A 15,949-nucleotide genomic window follows, 5' to 3' on the forward strand; every position below is an offset into this window, starting at 1 on the left:
TTTGACAGGGGTGTAAGGACACTGCTTCATCACACCCTCAGCTCACAAAAAAAAAAACAAACTCCTAACCTACAAATATTAATGTGGTTTTATACAACCACTTACCTCCAACATAGGTATAGAAATAATGTCTGTTGTACAGGTGACCCCAGGAATAATCTATAAATAAAATATAGACAAATTATAATATTTAGCAGAACAGGCCTGTTTGGGTATCTAAGTGAATCTCCATTTGTGAAACTAGCATCTAGTCAAAATTGTACATTCAGTTTTGCCAAACAGAAGTCTGGAAAACATTTCTCACTCATCTCCTTTAAAAAAAGGCAATGTACTAAAACAGTGTCAGATCAGAGAAAGCAAACTAAGCTATTTGCTTAGCTATTCTACTTTTCCAAGCCTACTCATAAATCTAAAGCCTACTGATACCATGTGTCTTGGAAATAACTGTATGACTTAGCTAGTAAAATATGTTCTGTATTCATTATAGACCTCAAATCATAAGCAATAAATTAATATCCCACTAAAAAACCCCAAGATTTTTAGTAATCATTTCATTAGTGTAGCAGTTCTTGTTCTGTAAATGCTTTTATTTCTTAATGAATACAGGACTCATGGAAAACAACACTAAGGTTAAGAATTGACAAAAGAAAACTGGCATGAAGCACAGCTGTGGATTTCCAAGATGTCTATAAAAAGGTTAGGTATACAAGTTAGAGGTTGTATTCAAGGAGAAAAAAATAATATGACCTCTAGCTATTAATTAAAATACCAGCTCTTATCTTACCCCAATCCAATCAAGCAGTGATGTGTAGGGCAGAAGTTTATGCAGGTCATGAGTTTCTGGACACATTCTGCAGTACAGGGAGGCTAAATGCAATGTAAAAAGATATATAAGGGCAAGATAGTATAAACTATCAGTTAATAAGAGTAGGTTTCACAGTCAGTTCCTTATCTAATACTTTTTTAGGGACAAATCCTGCTGCTGTCTCTGAAATAGCTTTCTTCATGGTGGAACTGGTCCCACTCTGTGCACAAAAGGAGGAAGAGAAATCCAGATGGCTGCAGGGCTGGGTCAGCTGCTTGGCTACAGCTCAGTGCTGCAGGGGTCCTTTGTACAAAGGCTCAGGGCACAGGGCATGCACTGGCCAGGCTAAGGAATCAGTTACTGGAAAATAATATCATGATATGCTAAATCCTTAAGAAAAAATGGTTTGGGCAGTGATAGAGGACATTTGTTCCTCTGCTCTAGTCTCAATTATTTACATCCCAGACACCCAAGACAGGAGCCAGATGGAGCATTTCCTCTCCAGTGACCTGAAATAATGATGCATCTATCTGTCCCACTAGACAGAAGAATGCATTAGAAAACTATGACTGCCAATTTGAATTTGAGAGATCTTTGTATCTTCTTAACTCCTGGCATTGTCTCCACCACAAAACACAGTTCAGTTAACACAAATCATAACTGAAAAGTTTGGAAAGAAGTGAGTCAGTTTGTGACATTATGCCTTCTTCCTAAGTCACAACTAGGTTATATTGCAGGAAGTTTCAGCGTGCAGGAAAAGAAATACCTACCAATAATAAATTCTTGAATGGGGTCAAAAGAATGACATGTTGACAGGTTCTCAGAAATCCACCAAATAATCTGTCAGAATGAGAACACAGGAGTTTGTAATGTCTGTTTAAGCATGTGTTGTAGGAAACTGCAGAAACTTTGTTTACAGTAGTAACATTGAAGTAGTGATGCAGACATAAAAGTTTTCAGGACAGCCTTGATCACTAAAGCTGTTTGGGCAGCCCAGCTGGTGAGCCCCTTGGCACTGTGAAAAACTACATGTAAGCCAGGACTTCTTTGGTCAGTATCAGTCATGTCCTGACCTTGCTTTGTAAAATACATCAGTCACTGAAAAAACTTAGAGAAGGTTCTTTACCAACCTGCATTTCCAAGTTGTCTGTATGTTCAAAGTGCAACAGAGCACAGTGCAGAGCTGCTAATCTCTCACTGTCTTGTTTGCTGTTCTGCAGGAGCTGTAGTAAGGCACTGCCACTGATGCTCACTGCATACATGTTTCCTTGGTGGCAATCCAAGACTGTTGACATGAGTGGGGATCGGATGCAGCAGTTTTGCAACCTATCAATTCTTGCATCCTCACCTGCAAAACATTGGTTTAATAATAAAAATTATGAAAAACATAAAATCTGGCTGCCACCAGTATTTCTTTTAAGACTCCTGGGTCCCCAAAAGTAAGAAACATTCTGTCTCTTGTACGAGCTGCCCGAGTATAACGCTGAAAATGAGGAAGTGGAGTAGTGCTGCCTGGGTAGAGAAAGTAAATGAGGAACACAGACCCTTCTCAGCTCTCTCCTTCCCTACTGCTAAAGCAGAGAAGGTGCATAGATCGGAGGCTCACAATGATGTCGTAGTACAAGTTGGGCTACACAGAATGGAACAGAGAAGGGCAAAAGGCCTTTAGAGATACAACACTAGGATTAGCACCTAAGCATATTGGTACAGTTCAGAAAATGGAGAATCATGATACAGACTTGTATTGGTGGACCTCTCATCATTAGTCCCAATGGCCAGAAGGTTCTGCTCTATGATTATTGACTGAAGCACCAGATCAAAACCACTTGATGCTAGCACAAAGGTTCCCCACCACAGTACTACACAGCAGGATTCCAGACCCTTTGCACCAGAGAAATAAGTGATGCTTTCCACTCATTTCTAGCAGCAAAGTATTCAATTATGTATATACAACAGTTATTAGCTTCCCATGATGCTGCCCCTGCACCAGTTCCCATTACTTACCCTCCCCTTCACCCAATGAAAAGAACAGATTTCTGTTTTCAAACAAGGGCCCCCCACTTCCAAAAATAACCCACTTCCCATAAAGACATGCTTGTGAAAATTAACATGCCTCTCAGATGAGACTCTAAATCAAATTGCATCAGCCTGATCAGGTGAAGGAAACACAGATTTCCTTTCCCCACACCCTCCAAACACACACATTTAGAGCAACTCAATTGGAGGAAGGAAATGTAAAATCAAATTTACATCTCCATGTGAAATCTGAGAACACTGGAGGACCACGAGCATGTACAAATATGGGGGAAGGGAAATTATGAAACCAAAGCAAATAATTTCAAATTCAGTGAAAGGTCTTCTTCCATCTTATAACTAGCCAGAAGTATGTAATAGATGAAGCCTATAAAATGTCACTTCAGATTCCCTTTTTAAAATGGCAAGTGGCAAAAATGCCATTCTTAGTTTTTCAATCTCTCTCTTCTCCAGAATATTATGCAATAAAACAAATAGTGAAAAATACAGCCTTCATGTGAAGAGATTTGAACAATTTTTGACTACAATAAAATTACTTCAAGCAGCAGTCTTACCTGTTAGAAACAAACTATGGCATAGCAGGTCAGGATGCTGAATATTCAGGAGGTGCAGGAACTGGCCAGGCAAATAAGCAGCCACATAATTGTCTATTTAAAGAAATAACAGTAATCAATTTAGCACCTGTTTGCTTATTGGCAGTAAGAGGCTGTCTCATATTATTCTCATCTTGGCTCACTTCTCACTGATGGAATTGATTATATCTAGGAAATATAAAAGGAGTTAATTAAAAACTGCTGTTGCATTAACACAGGAAACACTGGCAATACATTTGGGTTTCCAGGGGCGGATTCAAGAGGCTTGAGACACTCAAAAACTCAGCAGCTGACCTCTAGAGCAGACTGAGGCAATTTCAGAGGAAGTTGCTTACCAGTAGTGAGGTATTACAGTATCAAATGCCACATAAAAACGTTAAGCAAAAAATAAACAAAACCAAGCCTCAGCATAACAGCACAATTACAAAAAGTCAAGAAAATAAGTCCACTAGTTGTAGAGAAGGGTTAGTCATTTGTCTCCCTACTGGGGACAGAGTATGGCAGTCACACAGGGAAATAACACAAGTAACCTACCAAGATTCATAAAAGCCACTTCCTTCAATTGATGAGATTCTGTTCTTTCTAGAGAAACTGTAAACGTTTTGTTGTAACCTGGGGAAAAATAATAATACTTTTTAAAATCTCAAACAATAAATACCATCTGTTACAAGCCAAGTATGACTTCATGCCTAGAAACTTCTGCAGTGCCAGTACACCCAAACAGGGATATTTCAGACTGTTTCACGGGCTTGTCTGCACCAAGGGATTTACTTCATCCTAAACAGAGTTGCTGCATACTTTGTAAACCTGCACCCATACGTTGCAGTTCTTTAGTATGCAGAAAATGGCCACACACTGCACAGCCTATGTTCCTATGTAAAGAAGCATTCCATCCCATGTAAAATTACCTTCATCCCCAAAAAACCCAAATACAAATCCTCTACATATCTATGCTTCACATTTTAGTGATCTGTGAAGAATTTCCAAGTTTCTTTATCTGCATGCACTATGGCTCCAATTTATTTTAGTTCTGTCTAAACATATGCTAATTTCAGACCTGCCATGTTTGCTTGGCACAACTGTTATTGTAGACTTGCACTATACTTTTACTGGCATCTAGTAAGAATGACATAAAGCCCTCAAATTTCCTCAGATGAAAAGCTGATGACTAAACTGAATAGACAATCACCAGCCTCCAAATATCCATGCTGCAATAACCTAAAGGCTGAATAGTTTTGTGACCATAATGCTACTTAGTACTGCATGAAAATTCACAATTAATAGATCCAGGGTTTACAGGACCACCAAGGAACAATTAGATCATCAGCCACTCACCCAGAACTTTTGATTCCTGAGTATAGCAGAAAGATATGTTTTATCAATTCTGGGGGAGAAGGGGAAGGGGATACCTTCAAGAACAACAGCAACACTACAGATTAATAGGTATCTAAAATAACTATTTTTTCATACAAGATACTGACTGAAATTTACTGCTCATTACTGCTTGTAATGAGTAAGTATACTCATGACTGCCACCCTGTTACTTGCCAATGCAAATGCACAATAATACCAGCACTGCAGAATGTACCTGCAACATCATCACTTTTGTGTTTAAGCTACATCAAGTGAACTGCTTCCTTCAGAGACTTCAGATGCTGCAGCACAGACTGAACTTCTTGCAAGTCTCTCAAATGTGACTTATGGACCTGATACACTGCTGCTTCTGTGGGTCACCTCAGGACCAGAGGACCGGTCTTAAAATTCTCTTGTGTGACTGATGAACCTTACAACAATCCACAGACAGCTCTGCACTGAACAACTCCACTCCATGAAGGTTATTTCAGATGCAGCCGGTCAATGTCACCACACTTATATTCATTTTCTTCCCAGTAGGGATAAAGTTGTAGAAGGGCTGTGGTTGGCTCTAAGTTATGCAACCACCCTTCAGCTACACAAACACATCTGCGGAAACCAGCTCTTCATAGCAGCACAAAGCAGGGTGCTGCCACACCTAGAGTGGACTTTTCCAATTTCTTAATGCCTTCAAGAACACAAAAATCTAGTTCATTCAACCCCTTGATGTTCCAGCAGCAAAGGAACATGCTAGTGCAGCACTGATACAAGAAAAGTTTCCTGACACAAGAAAGCAAAAACTTCAACTAAAAAAGTAGTATATCATCCATTTAAATGTGGTTACTCCATGCTATGAAGCTCCTCAATTGAGAAATAATTTGCCTCTCTACTCCACATACCTAACAACAAAAATCTTGGTAGTGACAAGTTTTGCTCTAATCAGAATAAAAAAATGTTCTTTATTCTTCTCAAGAAAAAAAAAGTCTTAGAATTATGAGCTAGAGCACCACTTGCACAGCAACAATTCTCACAGTCAGTGGGTGTTGCACCTCTTGCTGTGAAAATGACATGTGGGACTACAACTCCAAACAGACATCCAAGCTAAAAGCTGTTGGCTCAATTTCCCATACAAATGCCTTATGACATAAGCACAACAGACCTGCAAGCTCATACAGATGTCATTGATGTCTCTGCTCAGCATGCCAGAAAGTCTGGCTAGAAATAAGAGACCAAATTAATAGTCACTCATGAGACCACTGGTTTGAAGCTACTTGTTCAGCATCAGGCAGGAAGTCTATGGCAGGAAAGTCAACTTTGCAACTCAAGGCAGCTGCTCTCTTTAAACATGAGCCACAGTAGTTTATTGTCTGCAAGACTTTGACAGTTACTTGTTTTGCAAGGCATTCTGACTCCTTCAGCAAAGTGACATTCTCCAAAACAGAGCATAGATGAACAGGTTGATCTTACCTTTATGTAAAAAATGTACAGAGTATGTTATTTCATCAGGAATATCAGAGGCTAGACTACAACACACACACAAGCCCCCTATAAAGACAAAAAAGGAAAAGAAAATTGACTCATCCATTTAATACCCAGACATCTTTATACTGCACAAAACTAAAGTAAGACTATTTCAAATTAGAAACTAAAAATAAATTTTCAATAAAGACTACAAAAATATATATTACACACATCTAACAATCATTTACCTAGTGAAACACAAAATAAGAGAGAATAGAGGAGGCAATATGGCATAATGGAAAACTGGGTTCTGACAGTTCTCTTCAGAAGAAGATTTTTAGCCCTTCCCAACAGACATCATCCTTGCAGCCACTAAACTGATCAAAACTTTCTCTATATAAACTGCCTCAATCTTGAGATATTTTCTGTTCAGACACTATCAGATATGTACAGAACAACACAGTAGAACAGTTTGCTTTCTTTCTTGGGAATTTTGTATTAGCAGCAGCATGATACACTACTAGAGCTTTCTTATATTAGAAATGAGAGTCACTTCTCCTCTCTCTGTTAATGCCTTTCTTAGGAGAAAAGTCACTCCTTGGCACAAGCTTTTTTCCAACAAGGTACCCTGTGTAGGAATGATGCCTGCTCCCAGCCTAATTCTAAATCAGACTGAGAGACTGTTTTGATTTCACTGGATGGTAGTTCTCCCTCCATCTCCTATCTCCTTAATTATCTTATTCTGATGCTTTGGCAAGCTGCTTCAACATTCATGTTGGAAACAGCTTCCAAGACACATTACTTCAATCCCACTGCGTCACAACTATGACCATTCACTTTGTAGCTTTAAAGTTTATTACTTAAAAAAAAAAAGAAAGAATACTAATATGGATACTCCTCAGTATTAAAAAAAAAACAACAATCTGTATACAAGGTATACAGAAAAAAAGGACAGCAAGGAAAAAGCATATGTGCAAAAAACCCCACAGCTACCAATGTGCTTTACCTGGTAACCATACTGGAAATTCCAAAGCTGCACCACAGCTGTGATACAGATATGGTTGAGACACTTCACACTTCTGGGAAAGGTAAATACTTTCTTTTGAGAAGCAAATTTCTTTTCTGCTTATTTTTAGCTGATTTAGTATTGTTTGATACAGCTTTGCTTGGATATTTGAGTCATTTAGACAACACATAGGGCATTTTGTCAGAGCACTTGACATCTTTCAGAGCATGCATAATTTTTAAAGTAGCAGCATCAGGACTCATGAGGAAGAGTGGAAAAGCTCCAGCAACCCACAGTGCTGTTTATTATCAAGATCTCCCTTCTAACACTGCAAATTTCTTTCTTGTATGCTTGAGGGTAGTATACACACTCTCCAGTAAATTGTGCAAGATGCAAGTGAGTGTGTTCAGATTGAAGTGCTGGTGCTGTATGTGCAAGCTGACCACAAGAACAGTGGCTATGGGGGACTAAAGAGGACATACATCTTTCAATTCTAGGATACTGTTTTAAATTAGAGAAGAGTAGATTTAGATCGGATGTTAGGAAAAATTTCTTTACCATGAGGGTAGTGGAAAAAGGGATCAGGTTGACCAGGGAGGTAGCTGAGGCCTCATCCCTGGAAATACTCAAGGTGAGGCTTGGTGAGGCTCTGAGCAACCTGATCTAGTTGAAGATGTCCCTGTTTACTTCACAGGCGTTGGATGAGGTGACTTTTAGAGGTCCCTTCCAACCCAATTTATTCTGTAATTCTGTGTTAACAAACTTAACTATGAGCAACAGAGAATATCAAAGGGTACTTCATTAATACAGAATTAATATAGAAACACAACAGTCTCAGCAACTATCCAAGCAATGTTACATGTGATATCATTTTAGCAATCCCATTAGAGCAGCCAGAGACTGAGAATACAAGAAAAATTCCTTTCCTACCTTACCAGTGCTCTCTGCAAATTAGAGTTATGTGTGGTGACACAGGGAAAGCCTGGTATCCTATTGCACTACATGGGAAGTGTTTCATACAAAGGCAGAATCGAGTCAATTGATTTCAAAATTATTTGCAAACAGTAAGAGCTATAGCTAAATGCCACAAGCTGAGAAGACTGATATGAAGATATATTTGGATAGACTCCTATTTTTTCAGAAATAAGAGGGAAAAAAGCATTTAAAGAATAAGTTCTACTCATCCAGGGTAACAGTGAATTACCACACTCAGCAAAATTCAGGAAACAACAGCAATATGAAGCTCTTAGAATCTGTATCATGGCTGCTCCATTTACACATATCCACACTATAACAATTATAGTTACAGACAGCTTTATGATTAAAACATTATCATTAAAACACTAATGACAATTATAAAAAAATTATTATTCTTGCAAAGAAATTTAGTAATCAATTATGATGCATGATAATTACTAGTGGAGTTAATTTTGACAATACTTGTCTTTATTCATTACCTGCTTTACTTGTAAAAACCTGAAGATTCAAAGATTTAGATGCAACATCTTGATCTTGACAGTAATCATATCCAAAATTGACAAGTCTGTGAGCAAATTAAGATCACTAAATAAATCACTTTATACACAGTGATTCATCACAACACCAAGATCACAAGAACAGTAATTCTGTAATCAAAACATACTGATTAAATTATAGTTAAGTGTTCTCTAAGCTTTAACCAGTCTACTCAGTGCTGTTACAAATGAGAAACCCAAGCTTGCACACTGATCAAGAACAAACAATTTTTATTACACCTGAAAACTGTCTCTTACTACAGCATTGTCCAACCACTCCTATACATCAAAGTGAAAGCAAGTTCTGCTGAAGTACTGGAAATCCAAACATTCATAACACCTGAGGACTCAAAGGCTTTGCAGCCTAACTCTAGCAATCTTGTGTCTGCAAAGCTACGTTTTCTGCAGTTTTTCACACTAATTTCAGTGGACATATTCAAAAAGGAAAGCATAAAAATCTCACTCGCATTAACTTGTTATACCATGACTTTTTTTTTTGTCTCATGCTGCCTGTGCTTTAATGGTTTTACGTATCTTTAACATACACAAGTTCTATTTTTGCAATGCAGAACATGCAATAGAAGAGTGTACTCAGTCTGCTTTGGCATTTTTGTTGTTGAGGTTGTGTTTCTTTGATTGGTTTGGTTTCTTTAAAGAAAGGATTTTTATCCTGTATGATTTTTCACTGAGTCTCTTGCAATAGTTCTGAAAAAATATATAGCACTGAAGATCTTAAGAGTTGGATTTTTTCAGTACTAACCACAAGATAACACACTGCCCATTTAAGGCAACCTGCATGTGCAGTAGCACCACACTGAGCCTTCTGCATAGCACCCAGACATTCCAAAAGCCACAGTTTGGGCAGGGTGGAACTCAGCTACCTTCAGCTATTGGTAACTGATCTAGTACCTTTTATTCACAGGGAAACAAAAGCCCTTTTGGAATGTGAAGTCAACTGACTGAAGATAAATGAGAATGAGATGAATTATGACTGAGGGTCAGACCATCCTGACAAGGTTTTCCTCAATTTACATGGAGCCTTAAGGAGATAAGCTCAGATCCAGCCATGTGTACAGGAGACTTCAGAGGAATCCTGGCCTTGGAAAGCACTGGCTGCCTGAAAACAGCTCTGCTGGAGGAGAAAAGAGTGCAGGCAGTGTCCCACAGGCTATTAAAAGGTGCAGTTAACAGCTCAGTAAAACATGGTGCAGCAATTAACAGTGGAGGGCTTTCTTTGACAGGAATTTTGATATCACCATTAAAACAATTTAAATAGGTACAGAATACTCAGAGGAAAGATGGTTTAAGCTACACTTAGCTCTTCAGACATTTTTTTCTAAATGGCACCAAAAAGCAGTCAAGAATTAAATTACACTTCACAGTTGATCCTGACGAAAATTACAGGAACTGGAAGTTTGGACACAATGTTCATATTATTCTCATGTTCCAGTACTCTATAAAGGCAACTGCACACAAAGATGCTGTGGTCTGAACACAAATTTAACTTAGGTTTGTAAAACATTATCCTACATATTGAAATGAATTTTTAGAATAAGCATACTTTACATGTGTGTCATCTACAGAAATATCCAGGTGTGACTCCAGCTGTTAACAAAAAATTAATACTATGATTAATATTTATTCCCAGAAAAATGTCAAATTCACACTGCACCAGATTCAATACTTTGTTAAAGTTTATTTATCCTCATCTAACCGTTACAAACACCTCTAACACCTTCTAAAGCAGATTTTTTAAAATAAATGCAAAAGGCTAAAAAAAGGCTAAAAAAAGGCTAAAAAAAGGCTAAAAAAAGGCTAAAAACAGCTTTAAAAAGCTTAAATAAGCTAATAAAAACTTAAAAAAAGCTAAAAAAACGCTAAAAAAAGCTAAAAAAGGCTAAAAAAAGGATAAAAAAACTAAAAGCTAAAAAGAAAGCTAAAAAAACGCTAAACAACTAAAAAGAACTAAAAAAAAAAACTTCAAAAAGACTAAAAAAATGCCAAAAAAACAAACTAAAAAAACCTAAAAAAAAAATGTAAAATAATAAATATTTAACTTCCTGCATTACAGCAAATTTCAGCCACCAGGATAAAAGCTTGGTAACAATTACATTTTCAACAGCTTTAATTTTTAATGTTGTTTTCTGTATTTTGGCCACCACACGTTTTCCTTTCTCACTTAAAGCTGACACAAAATTAGTACATGGTTTCTTTTCCTAGATCATTTGATAACTCTGTTTTTCAATACTTGACTAAAAGGTGTGTTATGTCACAAATGTCACTTCTGTCCAATCTCACTGGAGTTACTTTACTGTGGAGCAATCTGAATCTGACTGAATACATTCTTGAAAACAACATAATGCAAAATATCAAATGGAAAAAACCCTCCAGTTTTCCTCTGAAAAAGCTACAATAATAAAAGCCACTGAAACAGATCTCTGGATCAGTGCCAGAGCACTAATCACGTGAAGCTTTTAACCATTGTATAATAAAATACTAATAACTTACTGTTGAGTTAAAATTTTCATCAGGATAAAACTGGACACATTTTAAAGTACTCCTTGGTTCCTGGAATTAAGAGGATGTGTTTTGTAATTGATGAAGTAAAAAGCATAACATACAGACTGAAACGTGACTGGATACCCCACAGTGTTCTCCACAGTCAGCATACTTTGCTACCAGATATGCAGAAGTTAGGGGACAAAAGATAGCTTTAAAAACCACATATAACCCCTCACAATAGCACTCTGACAGCCTTCCTTCCTGTCACAGATCATTATCTGCCAATCACCTATAAATGCGTGGGCAGCGAAGCACAGCATTTACATGTCAAACACACATTCTAGAAAGTTAAAAACCCTCTTTTCCATAACTACTTATATGGCAAAAGCTACAGTATCTTATTTTGGTCAGCTGAAAAAGGGTATCTCAGAAAACAAACAGGAATCAATTTCTCCATCACACTCCACTTCCTGTTATTTTCTAACATTCATATTTCTGGAGGCTAAGAAGGGTTAAGAAAAATCGATTTCCACTTACATGGAATACATGAAGTGTAAATAGGACCTCATCCAAAACAAGAAAAAACAGCTGAACCCAGAGAGTTGCAAGATTTCTAGCCAAGAACCTAGCCAAGACCTCCTATTCAGTCCCATTAAGTCTGTGTACAACACACTTTAGAGATGTGAATTCTCTAAAACAGAGTCACTTTACTCACAACGATTTCTGGTAGATTTTTGTAAAGCCAAAAAAACCCCTAACAAACCCACCCGTTTCTACAGAAAGCACTGAGATCCAGTCTTTTTGGTATTTACTATGCACAAAGAGCATTTAAGGCAAGTCCAGCTTTTCCTTGGGTTATCACAATGAAAAACAAACTCAACTATTATTACTCCATACACTCAAAACTTCACTGTCATGCACAGGCAGGAACAAAACTACGAGAATGCTTTTACCTCACCTTTGAAACAATGTAGAAAAGCCTCTGTTCCATCATATCCCATTGTGCCCAAATGAGATCATCTGCAACTCTGACTCTTGGAAGCTGACCTGAGTTTTGAATCACCTAGAGAAAAAGAAAGAATATCAGAAGCTATCAGTAAATAAACTTCTGTAACAATTACACAGTCTGTGCTTTAAAGAGAAAAGCAATGGCAGGAGAGGCACAAATACTAAGGTGGCTGGAGAGAATATGCTACTTGCTAGCTGCACAAAGTCCACCTTTCTGTGGACAGGATGCTCAGTTTAAAGAGATCAGAAGCCAAATTTTCAGGGTACATTGAACCAAATAACTAACTACCAAATAACTTCTTTGAGATTGCCATGCTTCAAGAAAACCACCACTTAAGTTGCTCAAAGTGAACTAAGAAAACCAGACAGTCCTCTTCATCACAGAGAAGGGGAGAGGAGAGAAATACTACAGCAAGTTCAGAACCAGCAACGTTGTAACTATTGAAGGAAGAGGAGTAAGGCACAGAAGAGATTTCTGTCAAAAGTCTCAGCCACATGATGGAGAGAGAGTACTGGCAGCAGGGAAAGGCCTACAATTGTGGAAAACTGTTGGGATTGTATAATTGCACTCTGGAAAGATCTAGGGAGATTTTTTGTCAACCAAAAAATAAAATCTGTGAGAAAGGTCATCAGATTGATCTTTTTTTTTCTGGTTACACTCTTAGTCTTTACTACCATAGTCTGGCATATAAAACCCATCTGCTTTAAAAGCAGTGACAAGCTTTGAGAAAACCATGAAACATTTCACAGATTGACAACCAAGACCTTATCTTCTTTTCAAGCATACATTTGTCTTCACAAAGTGAAACAATGGCTCTCATCACATAGTTCTATACTATATGAGAAGTATATTATTAAAAAGTTTTTTAAATAAAACATCTACAATTTGAAGACAAATTCATGCTTAAAACAGGAAAAAGAGATGAGGGGAAAAAGAGATTTGAACATTCCTAGTACCTGGAATGTATCTAAGTTTTATGTCTTCTGTTTGGTTCCTTGTTTTTCAAATGAAACCTTTACTAAGACACACAAACTCACAAAAGGCAAAGTCAGGAAAGTGACTGCAAATATTTTAAATGGTTTTAAACATGTGTTTAAACTATATTCCCAACTTCTAACTTACAGACACATTCAGCAACAAATAAAAAAAACAGTAAGTCACTTGCCTCATAAATTACACACTATACAGGTTTTTCAGTCAGCTTTGTGGTTAGCTGCATAAATTGCCATACCATCAATACACGAACATACTTTGTGCTGCCCAAGTATAAAGTACAAAAATATTTAGCTAAATTTACAGATGTTCAAGTTTTTAATTAAAACAAAACACCCAAACCCCAGGATTTTACAAGTCTTACCACTTTGTGTTCTTCTTCTGCAACAACATGAACATCAAATTGTTCAACATCTATAAAATATATAAAAATACATTTAAAAATCATTACAAGCATACATTTTTATATGCTTTTACACAGCTTATTAAACCATCTCACCTCTTAGGATGCTATAAGAACACATGAGCGCCAGGCAGGTTCAACTCAGGCTAAGAGGAAATTTGTGATACGTGAACAGAGGTGCCTAAGCTTGGATGCTCTTCCTTTCCTAAGCCAAGGGGGGCTACAACTGATGCAGTTCTCTGCCCACATGTGCAGCACCATCAGGAGGGTGCTAACTGATACATTCCAGACCAAGCCATGGAGCCAAGCACAGAGAAAGAGCTCGCAGAGCTGCCCATCCGTGCCTGAAACTACACCCCAGCCCCGGTTAACTTCCCAGTGTGAATACCACCTCACAACCCTTTCCCACACAAAATTCCTAAATGTTATTGGTAGTTTGGCAGTGCAAAGATTTACTCAGCAGATGTTATAAATATTACCAACGTAGTTCACAGCAGTATATGAAAGTATTAGGAGGTGAACTGCACCTCACAAGTTCAACTACCAAAAGGTTGGTGTCTAGGTTATCTGAGAGGGAAAGCCTACCCAAAAAGATGGAAAAAGTGAACTCACTCTGTAACAAGATTGAAAGAGACATAAACAGCCTTTTCAAATGTCCACCTCTACCCATCCCCTCCCATTAGTTAGACTGAAGATGCAAAGTAAGATGAACGCAACCAACTATTGTCACATATTAAACCACAATTCACTTCTCATAGTCAAATGATCTGCTCTAAATTGACATTGGCAGCTATAAACGTCAATTTTAGCTTTTTTAGAAATTAAGATAACTGATGAATGCATGAACCAAGCAACTTCAGTAAAAGATAGTCAATCTGCTAACATTGAAAATAAATCCCATTAAACTATACAGTTTTTTAAAGACATTTAGAATACCCAGAATAGCTCATATCCTTTATTTTTTGTTTTGTTGTTTTTCAGTAAAGTCTACCAAAATATAACCTATAATGATCATCTTAAAGCAAAAGAATAACAATGTACTTTCAAAACATTAACTCACATTTATCTTCTGAAACCAGCAAGAGGCGACTTTCTGTAGAAGTATTTCTGCCTTCAACTGGATAAAGAAACTATACAGAAAGTTTCACAAAAGTAAGTACATAACCAATGTAGTTTAGAAAACTTAAAAAAATGTTGGGATTTTTTAACTGGTAATTACAAATTAAGACAGGCATGCTAATGATATTTAATTTATCAAAATAGGTATTATTACAGACTAACAGTCAGCAATCACTGTGCAACCTTTGGGGGATGGAAGAGAAATAAAAAAGTAGCCTTTGTGTCAGAGAAACATTCTACATTGAACATTTTATGAAATTTCTAATTTTTTTTCATTCTATGAAGAAACATGAGCACACTATTTCTGCAACAGTTACAAGATGACGTGATTTTTCTGCACTCAACTATTTTAACTCTAGCATAGTGGATTTACAAGGTTTATCCTTATATTTGTTAAATAATTTACCTGTACTCGAACACAGCTATCCACAGCCTTTAGGACTCTCACATTATTTATGGGATGAATTTCAATTAGCAAGGTTAAATACTTGGGTACTGTAGAAAAAACATGTTTTAGATAACATTATTTTTTATATAGGATTTTCTAAACAGAAATTATAGGGGGAGGAAGTGGAAGTGGAAGGGTACAGTATTTCTAACAGTATTAAAACAATCCACTTGAAGTACCTGACTGTAATAGCCGACTTACTCTTTCTTCCTCTGTATATTGGCGGAAACTGACCGCTAAGAGGGGAAAAAAATACACAAAACCACACTGAGCATGGATAAAAAAATATTCCTGAAGAAAAAGCATCTCAATTTTTTTTTTAATCCAAAACATACATGTTAAAAGAGCACCCGAAGATCTTCTCAATGTAGGGGGCATGTATAAATGCAGGAGGGTGAAGTGAATCAAGTGTGTCTTAGATTTGTTGTCATAAACCACCCATAATGTTACAGAAGGGTCTTGATGTTGTTACTTACATTATTTGGTGATGGATCCACTGAAATGCATTGACTGCTATGCACAGCATAAGGCCAAAATGTAACAACCCACTTGACTACATAATCTTCACCATGACAAAAAAATTAATTATAAAACACATATTTACCCAATAAAGTCCTTTCATTGTTGATTGAACAACTGATTATTTGTAGATCCCTCTCAAACACATAGAGATGCTACAAGAAATACATTAATGTCAATTAATTATTTC

General features: G+C 37.1%; 1 protein-coding gene across 2 annotated transcripts in view; it reads right to left on the reverse strand.

Annotated features, from left to right (window-relative positions):
* Positions 1 to 15,949, reverse strand: part of GSAP (gamma-secretase activating protein) — a 41,958-nt gene that overhangs the window by 19,623 nt on the left and 6,386 nt on the right. Inside the window, exons 4-19 of one of the 2 annotated variants that reach the window (XM_071733969.1) lie at positions 15,845 to 15,914; positions 15,420 to 15,476; positions 15,199 to 15,287; positions 14,734 to 14,803; positions 13,635 to 13,684; positions 12,227 to 12,331; positions 11,275 to 11,334; positions 10,328 to 10,371; positions 8,710 to 8,795; positions 6,253 to 6,330; positions 3,967 to 4,044; positions 3,394 to 3,486; positions 1,936 to 2,153; positions 1,576 to 1,645; positions 785 to 867; positions 106 to 159 (exon numbers count right to left, since the gene is read on the reverse strand). In XM_071733969.1, the coding sequence (XP_071590070.1) occupies positions 106 to 159; positions 785 to 867; positions 1,576 to 1,645; positions 1,936 to 2,153; positions 3,394 to 3,486; positions 3,967 to 4,044; positions 6,253 to 6,330; positions 8,710 to 8,795; positions 10,328 to 10,371; positions 11,275 to 11,334; positions 12,227 to 12,331; positions 13,635 to 13,684; positions 14,734 to 14,803; positions 15,199 to 15,287; positions 15,420 to 15,476; positions 15,845 to 15,914 (1,305 nt within the window). Of the gene's footprint in view, positions 1 to 105; positions 160 to 784; positions 868 to 1,575; positions 1,646 to 1,935; positions 2,154 to 3,393; positions 3,487 to 3,966; positions 4,045 to 6,252; positions 6,331 to 8,709; positions 8,796 to 10,327; positions 10,372 to 11,274; positions 11,335 to 12,226; positions 12,332 to 13,634; positions 13,685 to 14,733; positions 14,804 to 15,198; positions 15,288 to 15,419; positions 15,477 to 15,844; positions 15,915 to 15,949 lie in introns of those variants that run through there. The other variant, XM_071733971.1, reaches the window with a different exon arrangement.

The sequence above is a fragment of the Heliangelus exortis genome, chromosome 1 (assembly GCF_036169615.1).
Source record: "Heliangelus exortis chromosome 1, bHelExo1.hap1, whole genome shotgun sequence".
In the NCBI taxonomy this organism is placed as follows: Eukaryota; Metazoa; Chordata; class Aves; order Apodiformes; family Trochilidae; genus Heliangelus; species Heliangelus exortis.